General features: G+C 40.1%; 2 protein-coding genes across 2 annotated transcripts; both read left to right on the forward strand.

Annotated features, from left to right (window-relative positions):
• Positions 1–4,385: 4,385 nt before the first annotated feature.
• On the forward strand, positions 4,386–8,147 carry mas (masquerade). The gene is made up of 8 exons (XM_068293975.1): positions 4,386–4,494; positions 4,552–4,701; positions 4,758–5,081; positions 5,136–5,291; positions 5,364–6,287; positions 6,354–7,311; positions 7,380–7,657; positions 7,729–8,147. Exons 1-8 carry the CDS (start codon positions 4,386–4,388, stop codon positions 8,049–8,051), a joined length of 3,222 nt encoding a protein of 1,073 aa, XP_068150076.1. The 3' UTR covers positions 8,052–8,147.
• A 1,341-nt stretch (positions 8,148–9,488) lies between these two features.
• Positions 9,489–16,944, forward strand: nab (NGFI-A-binding protein homolog). Its single transcript, XM_068293976.1, has 6 exons — positions 9,489–9,885; positions 14,318–14,590; positions 14,657–15,567; positions 16,352–16,443; positions 16,516–16,591; positions 16,696–16,944. Exons 1-6 carry the CDS (start codon positions 9,489–9,491, stop codon positions 16,942–16,944), a joined length of 1,998 nt encoding a protein of 665 aa, XP_068150077.1.
• Positions 16,945–19,216: the final 2,272 nt, after the last annotated feature.

The raw sequence follows: 19,216 nt of genomic DNA on the forward strand, positions 1-19,216 counted from the left end.
AAATTTTCTTAAGGAACTCACTTGTCTCCATGCTGACTGACTAATACGATGTTTTTTAAATGATCCCAACCGATTTGACTATATTTTTCATATGATCCTGTCGCCCATAATTCATTCTATCCCATTTTACTCATCATTTATCTAAAGTTCTCACGATAAAAGTGAAATTTACAGCAAAACGGGATGAGCAGAAAAAAAGACTAGAAACCTCCGTTTAAAAATGAGGAAAAATCGAAAGAAAAAAAAAACGCAGATACCGAAAAAGGGTTTAATCAATTTTTTTTAAATAGGACGATTAATGTATAAAAAAAGAGAAGAAAAAACGCAGACACAAACATGGACAGGGCGACCCTCGGCTTTGTTCAGAATTGAAAAGGAATCATCACGGACTCGGGCGAGTAATTTGCATACGCAGGACGTGGAATCACGGCGACCAAAAACAGCAACAACCACCACCACCAACACACACACACAGACACAGTCTCTGTAGGACCTATCCTTGCTGCTTGTTCCTTATCTATTTGCCTTGGCCAGGTATAAAATATACACACACACATACACTCACACACAGAGAGCTCTTTGGTCTCACACACGCATGCAAAGAATGATAAATAATTTTTTTTTCTCATTTTTTTCTGAACTTTTTTCACTTTTTTTTACCACTTTCGGTTTTTTTTCTGTTGTTTTTTTTTTTTTTTGTGAGGATCGTCAGGATTTTATTCAAATTTCGATTTGAGACTGTCGTGTGAAGATTTTTGCCGGCTGTTGTCTGTCTCTATCACAGAGCCTGGGAACATCCGATTCAAGTAAATACGCACAAACTGCGCCTAGAGGCTAATTATCCTAAGTTATCTTAGAAAAAGAAAGAGTTGGAGGATATCTTTTAACTACTACGAGTCCATGGCATTACGCCTAAGGATTATGCAAATTGGTCGAAGCATGCAAAAATTTCCATCTTAGTTTCTCATTAGGGTTAGGTTGCTGTTCATAAACAATAATTGCAATTTTACAATGTTTGGCCAACAGGCCAATGTCAACAGCTCTCAGGTAAAGGGGGGGGATAATCTTCTAGCAAAAATATATTAGCATATGTGTATATGTGTGTGTGTAACTGATGTGTTTTACATTCGCGAAAACCAAACCACTTGAAATTTGCATAACTAAACCTCATTCTCTTGGAGTGAGTGCCAAAATGTGGATGGCAAATGATCCTAATCCTATAAATGGGCACACTCCGGGTGGTGGTGAGCAGATTGGCAAAAATCCTTAAGGGTTGTTGCCAAATCGCAGCACTCAACGATCGAAGGTGTGATCCGCAATTCGAAAGCAATTCGATCCTTATTTATTGCCTGGCCAATGGAGCAGGTAAAGCCAGCCAATCAGTCAAGGCAGAAGGCAATAACCAACAGGTGGCCGAGAGAGAGATAGCGAGAGAGACGAACGACGAACGAAGAGAGTCAGGTACTTCTCTTTAATGGCTCTTGGCTTCATGTTCTCTCTCTCTCTCTGTCTCTTCATTTTGTTTTGCTCACTTTCTCCTCGTGGTCCAAGAGTCCAGAATTAGTTGGGCTAGCCTGTGTATGGTCTTTGGGGTCTGACTTGGTCTGCCAGCAGCAGCTTACCAAGCAATGAGAACCTTGAGCGTTTGGTCAGTTTGTTTTTGGCTTTCGCAAGGTGCAGTCGCCCTCATCCTCAACGGTTAGTTACTTTCCCCCGGGACACTTTGTTCTTTCTTTTTTTTTTTTTTTTTTGAGTGCTTTGAGTTTTTTTTTTTTTAGTTGTTTAGTTTATATTCTTTTAACTTCTCTGTGTGTGTGTGCGAGTGTGTATGTGTGCGAGTGTGAATGTGGTTCAAATGAGAGAAGAATCTAATAGTTGTCGTCTTCTGAGTAGTTCTTCTGGCTCTTGCAAAAGTTAACTCCTGCATCACCTGTCACAAGCAGCTTTCCGAGCTGTTAGAAGTGTGTTCTGCCGATCTTACCGTTATAACAAACAAACAAACAACAACAACAACAAAAAGTCGCATAACTTGTTCATGTGAGAAGTAGAGCCTTAGGCCAAAAAACTATGACAACTTTTGTCGGTCTATTTGTCTATGAATTTGTCTCGGGACTTTTTTTTTTTTTGTTATTTTATGGAAGTGCTAAAAACGAAAGAAGCCAAAAACACAAATGAGACGTTCTTTTTTTAATTTTTTTTATTTTTTTGCAACTACAACTAAACAGAAATATATATAGAGAAAAGTAGCCAAGCCAAATATGCGTATACGTATCTACATAAATGCGTGTGTCTCTCTCCATCTGTGTGTGTGTGTGTGTGTGTGTGTGTGTATATATAGTATTTACCGTTAAACTGAAACCGTACGATCAACAGATACATTTCTATCTAACCATCTCCATCTCTATCTATGTATGTTTGTTTGTTTTTCCTAAAAAGAATTTCTTTCATACGGGGTTTTGGTTCTCGTCTGAGACTCGATTTGGCTTTGGCTTTGACTTTGACTCTGACTTGGCATGGCTTGGACTGGCCCAATGTGAAATTCAAATTCAGCAACTGGAATTTCAAGGCATAATTCACATGCCAAGAACTTAACACCGTCGCGCCTTATGCATCTGACCTAGTTTTACCGTTCTTTTTATTTTTTATTTTTCTTCTGTTTCTCATTTCTGTGTGTTCGGGCTGGTTCGGGCTTCATTCTTTCAGTTTATTTTCTTTTTGGTGTCGGACTTGGTATTCATGATGGCGTAGGCGGGGGTAAGATACAACACAACACGTTGACAGCCAAACCAAACTGACCAAAATGAAGTGGGGAGAAACGTCGAGAGTGGGTCTGACCCCAAATCCATTTGAATATATAGGTAGCGTTTCTTCCTCTTCAAATCGAGAGTTACGTGCCAGAAGCAAAAAGGTTCTTGGTCGTTTTGTTTCGTTTTAGGGAGCGGTTTGTGGAATCTATGTATATATGTAGAACTATGTATGTATATATGTAGATATCAGATATCTATTGCAACTCTTGCAACTTTATTCATGTCACTTTCTAATGAGAGAACAACACTTGAACTAAGTCATGCTTTTTAGGTTTTAATTGTTGTTGGTTTGTTTAGGAAATTTCCGGTTCATTGTAGAAAGCTTTTGACTTGGCACGTGATCCATCCATCCATCCAGCCATCCATCCATCCATCTATCTAGTCATTTGTAGTCAGGAGTTTACGGGCTGCCGGCCGGGTCTGCACTTTCGCTAAAGATCTCGATCTTTAAGGTTTCATTTCGCTTCGTTTCGTTGTGTGTGTGTTTCTGTGTGTACTTACTTTCTATTTCATTCATAAATGGTTGTTAATTGTGCGATCTAACAAGAATGCCATTACTTTTACCCCATTGTAAATGACAACACTTAAAAGTTAGTTACTTTTACTGTAGGTAAAGTAAGATCCAAGATCTCTCATGACCTTGTCTTGGGTCGATATTCAAATGAATGATAACCTTCAAAATTATAACTTAATCTAACATCTTTCTACTTGAATAATGAACTTGTCATAGGGTATTATAAAGTCGTATTTAATCTTGAGGATTTAAATGTTTTGTTTTTATCACTATATCTATATATGTATGTTAGTACCATATACCTACCATAATTATTTTGCATTGAGCGGAACCAGTTTATGTTTTCATTTCCATTTCCATTCTTCTTCTGGTCAACCTAAATACATAAATTTATGAAGAAAGAATTTTTGGCTTTGGGTACAAAGGGGGTTCTTAGTATTCAGTTCTCATATTCGTATGTAATAATAAAACAAAGTTGGTATTGGAATTGGAATCGGGAACTAAGAACGGGGATTGTTGATATTGAATATTGGAAATGGTAATGATGGATGTATAGAAGCACCTGCCGCAGAAGAAGCGAAATAAGAAAGAACCAAGAACCAGCTCTACCACCAGCCATACCCATAGCCATACATACATATATGATATCAGAGAAACTGGTTTTCTTTTTCGAAGTTAACCAGAGCTCCTCTTATCAATTGCCAAACAAGAAGAGAATAAAGATCATTTACAGCTTTAGCAGAGCTCTTTCTAGGCCAATGCTCTTAGCTTGTGGCAGAAGGTCCATCCAAGGTGCATCCATCCATTCCACCATTACCAGTCACAAAGATGCAATGATTATGCTTAATTACGTCACCGCCCTCCACCTAGAGTGGGGTTACATGGGCAGATGATTCATTCTGTCTGGACTTTCACTTGACAAAAACATTAATTATCACACAATGTGAATCTTCTCTTCTCCTCTATCTACTTTGTGTTTCTCTATGTGTGTGTGTGTGTATACATATATACAGATTCTTGTAAAAGCGATGAACACATGTTGACAAGTTCAAAATAATTGTGCAATGACAAAGTTTTCAAGTGTCCTACTAACATTGTGTCTCAGCCTGTGGTTAAGCCAACTGCCATTGGCTCAGGCTCAGGATGATTCTCTTGCTGGAAGCTTCCTCTCGGGTAAGTTGAATGCAATAAGCCACAAAAGAAGATGTAATCAATGGTGTTATTTGCTAGGCCTTCTGGATACCATAACTAGCACAGCCGATGCCAAGGATTGTCCTGGCGTTTGTGTTCATACCTTGGCCACTCTCATCTGCTATGAAGTACTTGACGATGTGCCCTGCCCATCGCCCAGCATGAAGTGTTGCATTGAGAATGCACCAGGTGAATACGCGAACGTTTCAAATTGATTATGGAAATAACATATGTACGTGTTTAAGGTAAAAATGTGACTGCTGTAAGGGGAACAACCACACCGAAAACCATTACCACTAGCCCCACTAAAGCCACGCCGAGTAGTACAACTACGCATAGAACCACGCAAAAGACAACACAAAGGACGACCCAAAGAACTACTTCAGCAACTAGCACTAGTACGACAGCCAAGCCCAAGCCGAAGCCACAGACTAAGCGACCGTCTAGCACCACTTTGGCTCCAACGACAACAACACCAACCACCAAGAAGATAAGCACCACCAAAAAGTCCACGAATAGCAAACCTAACAAGGATAAAGATGACAGCACCAAGGCAGATGACGAGAATAGTAAGTTCCAAGGGACACTTTTTAAAGTAAATCTAATTTAAATCTATGCCACAGAGGATTGTACGGGTGTTTGCGTGGCCGATCGTATTGCGGAATATTGTGAGGCCTATTTGACCAGTGATGGTTTGTGTAAAGAAGGCACCAAATGCTGTGTCTCCCTGGATGAATACTCCAACGGCAAGTTGCCGAAAGATATCTATATACCAGCCAGTAAGTCGAGAAATTGAACAAGAAATAGCAAAAGAAATTTCATTCTTTCTTCTCCTCCACTCCCACTTATAGAACACATGGGAAATTTGAAGACCAATCAGACAATTGCAGAGAAATCCGCTCCACCATCGAAATCCAGTTCAAGCAGCAGCAGCACAAGCTCATCCACAAGCACCAGCAGCACGACGAGCACAACTCCAGAGCCAGCACGGACAAATAATAATACTCAGAAACCCACAAAACACAAGAAGCATCCGCCAACAACAACGACAACGACAACGACCACAGAGGCGGCTGCTGAAAAGGAAGAGGATGATGATGGGGAGCAGGAAGATGATGAGGAGGAAACCACATATGAGAAGACACGGCCAGGCCAAGGACAAGGCCAGGGGCAAGTTCTAAAGGAATGCGAAGGTGAATGCATGAATGGCATTTTTGCCATTTTTTGCGATGACATCGATTCGGAAGCCTTCTGTCCCGGCGAGGGCAGTTGTTGTGTAACTGGCAGTGCCTCGGAGGCCTCACCATCGAAATCTCCCGTGACCACAACGAAACCGGCTACCAAAATAGCCAAGAAACCAAGTCGACCAGCCTCGCCAGCACCGCAACCAGCGCCAACCACGTCTCTGGGTGGTGGAGACTTGCTACAGACAATCATATCCTTTGCCGAGAACACACTAAATTCACCAGCACCACCTGCACCGCCACCACAGAGTCCACCACGTTGTCAGGGCTTCTGTCTGCTTAACATAATGGCGGCATTCTGTGAGCGTCCCTCCATTCTGGTTTCGACCCCAACGAATTGCGCCAAGGGCTCAGTGTGTTGTGATAACTCAAGAGCAGGGGCACCAAAGCCAAAGTTACCGCCACCCACACCATCGCCTACAGCACCACCCACAGCGCCACCCTATGTGCTGCCCAATACACCGAGTCCCGATCTGCGAGAGGAATGCCCAGGCTCGTGTATAGTCAGTTTGCTGAGCTTCACCTGCTTCAGTGAGTAGTTCAAAATCCAGTCTAATCCTCTTCAATGGTGACATTTTGACATTTGTATTTCTTTAGAAAACGCCGAGATGACCGATCTATTCAGATGCAAGCGATCGGGACAGATTTGCTGTGCACCAAAGAGTAAGATACTGGAAAAGCAACAATTCCAGACACGCAACGATACGGCCTCCTACTATCCGCCACCACCACCACCGCCGCCCATGGGTCCACCACAGGCATATCCACCACAGGCACCGCCACCACCAGCATATCCCTACATGACCAATCAGCCACCGCCGCCGCTACCACAGCAACAACAACAACAGCAGCAACAGGGACTATCTGGTCACTTGCCGCCACATCATCCGAACCCTTATCCACCAGGACCTCCGCCTTCATTGCCCAACTATGGAGACTACTATGGATCTGGACCTGGCTTGCCACCCCAACCGCAGCCACCGACCACAACGCCACCGACGACAACAAGCACATCGACCACACCACGTCCACATGTCTATTCCAAGTATGTTTGCGGGGTCAAGGGAACCCTGCGAACAGGCCGCCGTCTAGCTCGATCCCCGGCTCTCTCACTGGTGTCGTATGCCCGAGCCAAGTACGGAGTGCAGCGAACTGCTCGTCAATCAATGGCCACATCGCCATCGTATGCCAGCAGTTTCAATAAATCCAATGAACGCCTTATTCTCGGTTCGGCCATTGTGCCCATTCAAATACACAACGACAAACTGGGCGATCTGGTTGAGACGGGCAGTGTCCAAAGTAATCAACTGCGCTCCTATCACGATGATGCCGAACCCACTGATCTTGTCTATCCGGATTACTATCAGCAATCGATCTATATGAACTACAACAACACCAGCAATCGACGTCGGGCTCGTGTTGTAGGTGGCGAAGACGGTGAGAATGGTGAATGGTGCTGGCAAGTGGCCCTGATCAATTCCCTCAACCAATATCTATGCGGTGCAGCACTCATTGGTACCCAATGGGTCCTCACGGCTGCCCACTGTGTGACCAAGTATGTGGAATTCCTGGCTAATCCAATTGCCCTAAGAAATATTAATGAAATCACTCTCTATCTCTTAGCATTGTGCGTTCCGGCGATGCGATCTATGTCCGTGTGGGTGACTACGATTTGACACGTAAATACGGAAGTCCGGGAGCTCAAACTTTGCGTGTGGCCACCACTTACATACATCATAATCACAACAGCCAAACTCTGGACAATGATATTGCCCTGCTGAAGCTACATGGACAGGCTGAATTGAGAGATGGCGTCTGCTTGGTCTGTTTGCCAGCACGTGGAGTTAGTCATGCGGCTGGCAAGCGATGCACTGTGACCGGCTACGGTTACATGGGCGAGGGTAAAACCACATTTATTGGACTCTCTCTCTAGCTGATCTCTATGTAAATCACTTTTGTTTTGCTTTTGCAGCTGGTCCCATTCCTTTGCGAGTACGCGAAGCGGAAATTCCAATTGTCAGTGATACGGAATGTATACGTAAAGTGAATGCTGTTACGGAGAAAATCTTTATATTGCCCGCATCGAGTTTTTGTGCTGGCGGCGAGGAGGGACACGATGCCTGTCAAGGCGATGGCGGTGGTCCATTGGTATGCCAGGATGATGGCTTCTATGAGCTTGCTGGCCTTGTATCCTGGGGCTTTGGTTGCGGACGTGTCGATGTTCCCGGTGTCTATGTGAAGACATCATCGTTTATCGGCTGGATTAATCAGATTATTAGCGTGAATAATTTATAATAGGTGTCTATATAACTAACAAACCATTCCCCTTTAAGCCTTTTCCCCCAACCCCCAACAAACACACACAAACACACACACACACTTTCCACACTCTACGACTGTTAAAGTTAAAATCCCATCCTAGTGTAATCTATTCATACTTAATTCTAAATGAAACGAATAATAAAATAACAAAATTATATAAAAATTAACCCTTTAATATATACGATTAATCGATAAAATCTTTAAAAGTATTTCCCCCTTCCTCTTACTTAGAGTAGATTAAAAGAAAAAGAAAACATAAAACATATTGTACACTTTTTGTATATACCATAAATATATAAAATACAGAAGAAAACAAAAAAATTGTTTTGCATATCCATGATTTCTAGAACGTTAAAAAATTTCAATTTTAACGGAAAAAGAGAAAAAAAAATATTATAATTTCGAAAATGAGAAAAATAAGCTACAAGGATCTTGAGAAATACTCCCGGGCAATGAAAAATTTGAGAATTTGAGTTATTCTCAGTAGGCGGAGCACACACACAAAAAAAAAAAAAAGCCAAAAAAAAAACTCACTCAAAGGAAAGCAAGAAATGAACTTGAGGAACCCAAAGACTTTTAAAGTCTCTGACTTGCTTCTAACAGGAGACCGAGACGCAGAGGCTCGGGTTGTTGCTTCCTTTGGTGGAATCTGTGTAGAAAAACTTACCCTCATGATCAACTAGAAGCGCCAATGTCTTGGCATTTCTCTCTCTCCCTCTCCCTCGCTCTGTCTCTCTCTCTCTCTCTCTCTCTCTGTCTCAGTGTCTCTTCTTGGTCTTTCTCCCTCTCTTGGCATGGACATCGGGTCTGTCCTTTTGAGTGTATGTATGTGTGTGTGTGTGTTTTTTTAACCCTTTCGTCTGCTGCTGCGTGATTTTATGTACATGTTTTTCTTCTCTTTTGAAAGTATCTCAAAGATGTTTCCCTTGAAGAAAACGAAAGCGGTCTGTGGCTTGGTCCGTCGTCGTCGTCTTTGTCGTTGTCGTCGCCGTCGTCGTCGTCATCGTCAAAAAAGGGTTCCCGAGCTGTCCACGCGGTGGCTCAACAACAGAAGTTCGTCTGGCCTCGAGCTAAGCGGATGACAAAGATCAAAATCCTAGAGCGCGCTCTCGTGAATTTCTGTGCTTATCAAAAACTATCTTCAGCGACAAGAAATTTGTTTAACTTAGTCAATTAGTAGATTCTCTTCTTCTTGGTAGTTCGATTTAGTGCATCCCAAAACAAAAAGTCTTTGTTTGTTTTTCTTTTTTTTTTTTGTTCTTTGGTTTATTTTTTTTTTTTTAATATTTTATTTGAAATTTTTGCATGCATTTTGTTTTGATTGTTTGTGTTTGTGCCTGGTTCTTGTTTGCATCCCGTTCCCGTTTTCGTTCACGTCGTCAGCAATTTGTTCAGAATTTGTTCTTAAAAATGGAGGCAAACTCTCCAACCACAGTGACAGCAACAACACCAACATCAGCAGTAACCACATCCATGACCATGGTGGTGGCCTCAACAACGCCCTCGCCAGCTGCCAGTACCAGCAGCAGCAGCAAATGTCACAGTCAATCCCAGACGGCAGCTGCCTCAAGTTGCTCTGGAACGCCCACAAATGTTGTTGCCACATCGCAATGCCAATCCCAATCCCAATCCCAGTCACTGTTAACCACCAGCATTGAAGCCTGCAAGCAGGAGGATGTCAATAACTTATCCATGGCCAGCGGACTATCGGAGGGTCAACGTTCACTTTCGGGTGCTCCGTCGGCATCGTCCAGTCCCATTTTAAGCCCACAGGGCAAGATCTTTGGACGCAATGCAAATGGAACAAGTGAGTATTGATTAAAAATGCATAAATTAAGTTTAAATTAATTAATAATCTGGGCCCCAAAGAGTTTTTTGTTTATATGGTTTGATTTTAATTGAACTTTAGTCTATTATATGTATTAAGGACAATGGAAACTATTTCATATACATATATAGTTGCCTGATCCCTAACATACTAGATATTGATTTTAACTCAAATCAACGGTTAAAATTTTAACAATGTTTTTGGTATTCAAACATTTTCATATCATTTAATTTTTCTTGGGAATTTCACTTAAAGTTAGTCAAATTATTAAAGAAATTATAATTTGACTTTCAAAATAGAATTTCAAAATTTGGTTAGAATTTTCACTCAAAACTAAAATGTAATTATTCAGTTTTTAAACTACTTAATCCTAAACTGTTCAGGTGAGACGGACCTTGACAGATTGAGGACAAGGGTGTAGCCAAAAATGGGCAGGGGTGGGCAGATGACCCCCCCTTAAATTGTCTTCATTCAATTCAAGATGGAATTTTGTTAAATTTTTGTTTTTCAATAATTATATAACTTCATTTATTTAAAGATAATAATATACATAAGATACAAAAATCGCCTAATTAAAATATTGCCTACATCCTTCGTAGGAGTTAAAGTTGATGATCATTTGTGAGGGTTTTCATTTTAAATCTTTACTTTCAACGACCAAAAACAAAATATATATATATACATATGTGTCTAATAAATATATATATATACATACATACATATATAGAGTTCGATCACAAATTCCCGATTTTCCGTTCAGCAATTTGAGTAATTTTGAAAGAAGGCATTTTGTCGGTATAGGGAACTGAATAGTTGGGGCCTTAAAAAGATTTACTCGAGACTCCCCCGTGGATCCGTCCACATAGCAGATGCTTCTAGTGCTTTCCCGCGCATTTTTCCGTTTTCAAAATGTCCAAAATGTTTTTATTGAGCGCTTTTTGTAACGGAATTTGGACTTCCTGATGACAATAGCGAGAATAGAAAAGGGAGAACTATAAAAAAAAAAGTTACCTTTATCAAATTGTTTTGTTTGTTTGTGTGTGTTTTTGGCGCAATTATAGTTCTTTTGCGGATTGAGTTCCGGTTTCCATTTCCTTGGTGCTGCAAAAAAAAAAAAAGCTACAGACTTTGAGAAAGACACCCGAAAGACCCGAAGGGCAGGACATAGGGCAACTGTTTTGCATATTTGAAATGAAGTTCAGGTAGGCAAATGGCAAAATATTATCCAATGAAATGTGTCTGTGAAGCAGGTATAACGGTTATTCCTTACAGCCGTTAGATTACCTTCAAGATGATAGGCTACTTTTCTTAGGGGTAACGAAGGACCGAAAATAAAAATATAAAAGAAAAAACACTCACCCCAGACGCTTAGGGGAGAAATGAAGGTAGAAGACGAACCCCTCAGCCAACTTAGGACTGCCTTTTACCTATACACCTCCCTCTCTCTGCTCTCTCTCTCTCTCTCTCTCGTTCGCACTCTCTCTAGTTGTTGTGCCTTGAAAATTCTCAGCATCATCAGCTCAATTCTTGATGTTGTTGCCTTCTGTCAGAAAATGTCGCCACATTATGGTTATGGATGTTGTTCTTCTGGCCCTGTCCTGGCATGGCATAGCATTTGCCTGGTCCTGGACCTGGACCTGTGCTGCTGGTGCTGATGCTGGTGCCAGAGCCATTGGCACGTACAACCAAGTTATTGCCACCAATGGAATTTTGATCGACAAGAATTTGGTCGTTTAAAAACTTGGCTTTTAATTTATCGTTGTATATGAGAAATAGTTTCGGTTACTTGGCCACCATTGCCATCTAAAGAAAGATGAGAATGAACATCCAGAAACAGTGTGAGGAGAAGAGGTGATGCTTGTGGTGGAGGTGGAGGCGCAGCTTGTCCGGCGTCTGTTTTTTTTTTCTTCTCTCTCTCTCTTCTCTTCATCATCATCTTGGCATTGCCCATAATCGAAGCGATCGCACGATTGACTGTTCCAAACACACACACACACACACACACATAGAAATATACGCACACCCAGACTCAATTTCTGTCTGCCTGATCTTAGTCCTTGGTCTTGGTCTTGGTCTTGGTCCTGGTCCATTCCCTGTTGGTCGCCTGGGCAGCTGCTTGGTATGTGGCGTCGAATGTCATTATTGCTTTCAAGTGCCAACTAAAAAGCTACTGCAGTTAATTTTTTGTCCATTTGCCATTCGCATAAAAACAACATATTTAGCAAATGACAACAACAACAACAACAGCAAGAACAACAAAAAAAAAAAAAAACATTGAAAATGAAAAGAAGGAGAGAACAAAAAAAGTAAAGAAACCCCAACCCGCAAATTAAATAAATAAAAAATGAAGCACAATCAGTAGACGAGGCAGGAGTAGGACCGATACCCGGACCAGAAGGCAGCAAAAGAAAACTAAACGACTGCAGACTAAACTTGGCCGAGTGACGATCAGGCCAAGAAATTGTCCCCAAGTTGGTGGCAAGAAAACTTCCGCGACCTCCTTCCCCTCTCCCCACCCACATCCCTTCTCCACCCATTTGCCATTATGTGTATTTGTGTATTGAAATCACGTCTCATTTATTTATTGCTGCAAATGCATTCCCCCCCTTCCTCCCTCTTCTTGCGTAAAAGATCGGATTCTGCGTTAAACACCCGGCCCCCGTTTAGAATGCTCAGACCCCTTTAGAAGACGGGAAGTCCAGCTATAAATGTTATTAACCCTAGAAATAACTAATACTACACAAAGATAGAAACAACATTTGAAAAGAAACAATTGCATAATTTTCTGTAATATGGCCTTAAATGTCTTCCTGAATTCCTCGAGGAATGTTCAGTTCCTTAAAGAACGGTTTGAAGTTTGCAAATGATCAGTATTATTTATTGGCAGCTCCGTAAAGTGAATCTCTATAGTGATCTCTATAACTATTTCAAATACCATCAAGTTGTATCATCAGCAGAAGAATTCTAAGCAATTCCTAAACACTTAAACTAGTTGAGAATTACAAAGAAAATTGAACATGATTTTCGATATGAAAATGAAAACTAATTAAAAGTACTTCAAAAGTTCTTATCTCAAGGTTATCTTGCATAAGATTTTTTTATTTAAACCAATCGAAAAGTTTTGACAATTAGTTAGAGCTTGATATTGATAGGAAATATCTTTTGAAGAAATCTCTTAAAACTTAATGATAAATAAGAAAACAAAACTTTTGACTATATCGAACCTAAGATCCAAAATGAATAATCAAGAATGATAAGAAATATGAGAAGAAATTTTATAATATTGACTGACAATGGTCTGTCATGGGTTAATTCCAACTTGTCGCAACTCTCTGAGTGAGTACCACCAAGTGCAACATAGTATTTTTTGTTGTTGTTGTCGCTGTTGTTGTTGTTGGTGGATGCGCCTGTTGTACCTTTTAAAGAAAAGAAAATAAAAAAAAAAGTAAATGAAATCAAGAATCGATGTTATAATTTAGTTGGCCAGCTCGTTTTTCTATTAATTAAAGTTGAACTCGTCTTGCGCCATTTTCTACCCATCGTACCCAATACCCAGCAGCTCGTCATCGTCTTTGTCGTCATCATCGTTCTTGTCGCCATCGTGAAATATTCTCACATAATTATTTACGATTTGACATAATCATCATGATGATCGTCAGTCCGCAGACCATGGCGAGTACTATCGCCCGTCATTAGGATGGGTAATAAATTGCAAAAGGCCAAGCCCAAGATCGAAACCAACAGCAATTCGGTCTAAACAGATGCACAGGAATTGAAGGCTTCTTCTTTCACACGGCCAGAAATTAATTCAAATTAATTTTTTTTTTTTTTTTTTGGGTTTTCTTCTTATTTTTAAACGCAAAAAAAAAAAAAAACGAAAAGATTGAAACCGAAAGTGATAAAACCCAAGAAAAAAGTGAAAAAAAAGATTAAAATGATCCTGGCAATCCTTGGACGATCTACGAGCATGCGTGAAGAATTTCTAACGAGTTTGCCGACGCCGCGCCGTGAAGCCGATATCCTTGAAGGACACAAAACGCCAAGAAAGGGTTGCTCTCGCTTATGCAGATGAGATCGTTCCCAAATGCTTTGCCTAGTCCTTTTTTTTGAGTTCTTTTTTTCGATTGGGTTTCGTTTTCTCATTCTTGTGTGTGTCTGCGTGTGTGTGTGTGTGTGTGCTGAGAAAGGGTTAGGGTCCAGACGTCCGTCGAGTTTTTTTTTCTTTTTCGTATAAAAAAAGCGAATTTAATTAAAATTTTTTCTTATAGTCTCGCAACATTGTGAGAACAACGACTCGGCGGGGCCAGAACTCTATAAATATCATTTTTTTGCTTTCGTTTTTTTTATCATGTTTTTTGGTTATGAACTTGGTTGATTTTTTTTTTTCGTTTTTAACTTTTCTTCTCCATAGTGATCACCACATCGAGACCGAGCAATGAGGCTGAGGTGCAGCTGTATCGTGTGCTCCAGCGTGCCAGTTTGTTGGCCTACTATGACACACTCTTGGAGATGGGCGGCGATGATGTGCAGCAGCTGTACGATGCCGGCGAGGAGGAGTTCCTGGAGATAATGGCATTGGTGGGCATGGCATCGAAGCCATTGCACGTTCGTCGCCTGCAGAAGGCCCTGCATGAGTGGGCGAACAATCCATCCATTTTCCAGGGACCCATGCTGCCACATTTGGGTATGCCCAGCCGCCGTCAGGAAGGAAGCAAAATGATGGCAATGTCTAAACTTATGAATCTTTCAGGTCTCTGCGAGACGCCACCAAAACCGGCATTGGTCTTCAATCCGGACACAACACCAGCATTGCCACGTCAAAAGTTTCCCTCGTTCAATCCGTCGGGTTCGGCTGCTGGTTTTCAGGGATCAAGTGCTGGTGCTGCAGCTGCTGCTGCTTCCATAGCAGCGGCTGCCCATCTGATTGGAGGACCAGCAGTCATCTGTCCAACAGTTAATCCCGCCACAGTCATACAGAGTCATTCCCATTCGCCCCTTGTTCTGCCCGCCAGCAATCCATCTAGCAATTCGAGCAGTGCTCCTCCAGTCGTGGTGGCCACTCCCTGCGGCAACGCCAGCACCGCTCATCAGGTATCCTCCAGTTCCCCGCAATTGACGCCTGTGCTGACTGAGATGCAGGTTCAGCGCATTACCATGTGCGCCGAGAAGATTGCCCGCCAGTTGCCACAGCGTGAGCCACGTGCCCAGACAACCAAAAAGCGGACCACACGCGAACTGGAGCAGGTGATAGCCATGAGTGAGCACGATCCGCGCCGCATGGACGAGATACGTAAGTATTCTGCCATTTATGGCCGCTTCGATTGCAAACGTCGGCCAGAGAAACCACTGACCCTGCACGAGGTGTGCGTCAATGAGGCGGCTGCCCAGTTGTGCCGCAATCCGCAGACCATTTGGCTGCTTACTAGACGCGATGAACTCTTTCCCCTGGCCCGCCAGATAGTCAAAGATGCCGGTTTCGGTCATTCGGCCAGCATTGCCCGCTACGGGGGTCTGCTCACCCAGATGCCAGTGCAGGGGGCACAGCATAGGCACAGTGTGGCCATCGATGTCGATTGTGAGTCCAGTGATGCGGCAATGCCCATTAAACGTCAACGACTCTCCTCCACGGAAGCGGCCCAGCTGCCCGTGGACATGAATCGGGTAAGAAAGATGCCGCTTGATAATGTAGAGCAGTAAATACCGGGCCATTCTGATCTTGATGATCGGCTGGTGAAGTGCTTCAGCTTCAGCTACAACTACAGCTTCTTAATCCATTAATATGCTTTTGCAGCTTTCTCCCCCTCAAAAATCAGCACAAAATCCTAATACTAATCTCTTGCCGTGAGGTTCTTTTTAGAATATCTGGGCAAATGTTATCATGGGGTATCATTGGGTTTGGATCTGGGTTGGATGGGAATTCTTAGTCCTTGTAGACTTCTCTCGCTTAGTGAGAGAATTTGTGTATTATTGTATAAAGTTGCTTTTTGTTTTATGTGTTTTTTTTTTTCTTTTTAAAACTAACCCAAACAGTATTTGACTTGATTAACTTTTTTTTTTTAGTTGTTGATACTTTTTACTATGATAATATTTTATTTACCTATACATACTTAGTTAGTAGCCTATCTAACGTAATTCTCTTAGAACTGTTTAAATGTATCTTCAAGTTATTTAGTGGTTAAACGTTTGCAATATTTCTGTTGACTTTAATTGTACATTTATTACATATATATTTATAAAATAAATCCCAGAACATTTTTTTGAGAACCAACGAACCTCGTGTATTCCTTCAAAATTTGCCAAATCGCTTATCGCTATCAGCCTCGCTTTGAAAACAAAACAAAAAAGAAAAGACAAAATGATTCCCCTTTAGTGCAATTAATCTTCATTTACAAATATATATATAAATATATATATATAAATATAAATATCGATTAAATCCAAAAAGGAAACTGTGGAGGACTCACGCTATAACCTATTTGCCATGTACCAGAAGTTTGCCAAGCCGCCATTTGATCTAACTGAAATAGCCAAGTTCTCGTGAGTGAAGTTCAAATAATATCTGTTCAGTTATCGATTACTATATATCATTATGATTTTTGTCTCCAGTAGCTTGGGCAAAACGGCTGATTTCGAGGACAACGATTCACGCTTCTCGTTTAGCAACTCCAGTTCGCCGCCCATGCCAGTGAGTATGTGTTGGAGCGCTAAGCGTTTAGACTCTATTCAATTCGAAACTCTAAAAAGTAAAGTGAATATCCATCCTCCACCCCCTCCTACCCATATACACAGGCCACCCACCATTGCAATGGTATGGAAAGTGAAAGATCACCCGTTTCGGCAAAAATGGAAACAACGCAGAGTGACCTAACCGTGGAATCGGTGGATCTAAGTGGCTCAACAACGGCTCTAACGGGTGTCCATGTTATATCCGCATCCGGTGATAATATCATTGCTGTGGCAAATCCTGCTCTTGCCCTCAGTCCAACACTGAATGAAGTTTTGGCCCTGAAGAGGAATGCAGCTTCGCCTGAAGCTTAGTTTAAAATGAAAATTTAATCATTTAAGAAATTATATTTATACAACATTCCAAGTGCAATTAAAATAAATTATTCAATTTCGTTGTATAAAAATTTAAATTCTAAACAAGAGTTAAGCAAATCAAGAATATTTAGTTTTTGTAATCTCTGTGATCTACTCTAAATTTTTTTTTTTATATTAATAAAACTATATTCCAATATAAATACATGTCATACTAATTTTGAAAACAAATCGAAGAAGACATAACTTATCCACCAATTATTATTAACATATCCTAATTTCATATCTAAGATGAAACTAAAACGTTATCCCAGAATACAAGCAATTCTAAGGACCACTACATAAGTATCTACTTATACATATATACATATAAGTATATAATTTTAGACAAAATTCCATTAGCAGGTTCTCTTAACCCTCTAACCGGACAATTCATGGCTTTTACCAACAAAATCTGGAATATGATGATGCTGAATATGAGGCAAATAAGCCAAAAACTGAAGTTAGACTTCTTTGCTGTTTACGGATAAAAATTAAATATTTTTGTTCATTTATTGTTTAAACGATTTGATTTTAAAAGCGTTTCGTCGTATCGTTTTCCAAATATTTCTGTGTTTGATAAGAATTTTCTATACCATGATAAATTTCCCACTAATCCTACTTTGAAAGAACTTTTCTATATTTCTCATGAGTTATTTTTCAATCAAGTAATCTTCGATCACTAGTTTCTATGGCAGTTAAATGTTATAGTGGTTCGATCCGACGAATTGTTAAACTTTTTAAACATCTGACCAAAAGTGTATAAAAAAAAAACACGGATAAACATTTTTTTAAAACTTTGATCAATGGATATTCTAGGGTTCATTTAAGTACAACAGAGTACATCATCTATTATGAAACGAAGATCGGTCAGATTATGGAGCTCTTATTGAATTGTTCAATTCAATAAGGGAGAAGGGGTAATTTTCAAACGCATATGTAGATTTAGCCCCCGGCTCCTTTACCATAGTCGATGCTTCTGGATTGCCTGTTATCTACTTTTGTATGTCCCCAATTTTTATGGCTTCAGTTTTTGAGATATAGGTAGCAACTTGAATTTTGATGAATAAGTTAATTACATTAAGGCCTATAAGATCGATAGTCCTATCTTATGAAAAATTCTCTATTTTGCTTATTTCTCTAAAACCAAAACTGCCGAAACGACTCATAATGAAACTTAAAAAACTTAATAATTTAATGAATTTATATCAATATCATTTATAAACTACAATTTCAACACCAAATAAGAAGAAAATTTTGCAAAATAATAAGCAAGTCTGTCTTTAAGCGAAATATTAGCCCTGTACGACTAATAAAAATCGCATTTGATTAGTATTTTCTAATATATCGATCGTAAAAGAAGGATTTATTTATTTCTCGTTTTTAGAACTTTCTACTATGTATGTTGAAGGTTATTGAATGCCATGATCGGTTATTAAGGTAATATAGACACACAATATAAGATCATTTTTGAAAAACTGTTTCATATTGATCATAAAGGTTTTATTCAATGGAAAGTACACATGTAAATACAAATGTTTGTTATTTTTGATTAATTTTTTACTAAGGAATAGGAAAGATAGCCGTGCTCAATAATTAAGAAACTTATCCTTAGAAATTCTGCTATATTTCCGAACATTTTTATCAGATTTGCTGGAAATTTTCGCAAAGTATATCAAAATTTATATTGACAACCTAAAAATCCAAAATCGAATAAATATACTCAAATTGTCCAGGCGTAAATAGCCCCTTAAATACATAAATCATACTTAAAACAAAGCAAAGATCATTTGAAGACTCAATCAACATTTGGTTATAAATTTGCATTTCTATTATTTCACCGACTATGAAATAATTTAATAAAATATTTCAAATACTTGTGAGCTATTGAATGGTTGTTAAATGTCTTTTTATGTAGATTATATGCTTTGATTGGCTCTTTATTCCCACAAAGAGCACAATTGCTTGTATGGAATTGGCCATGCGATCCCGCAAAATCAATAAACGAGTAGAGTAAAGATCATGTTGACATTGTGTTTATATTTGCAATTATGGGTTATCCTTTTGTGTAGCTCTTGACTGCACCGCAAAAGACAAAACCTGAATAAATTCAACCCGAGCAACCCTTGTAAACCTTTCCGATCCCTAACACCCATAAGAGAGAACGGTTTGCGAAAAGTAGGGTCATCCCTCTTTGCCAATATTCGCAATTGCAATTGATGAAGACATCTCG

The sequence above is a fragment of the Drosophila tropicalis genome, unplaced genomic scaffold (assembly GCF_018151085.1).
Source record: "Drosophila tropicalis isolate 14030-0801.00 unplaced genomic scaffold, ASM1815108v1 contig_805, whole genome shotgun sequence".
NCBI lineage: Eukaryota > Metazoa > Arthropoda > Insecta > Diptera > Drosophilidae > Drosophila > Drosophila tropicalis.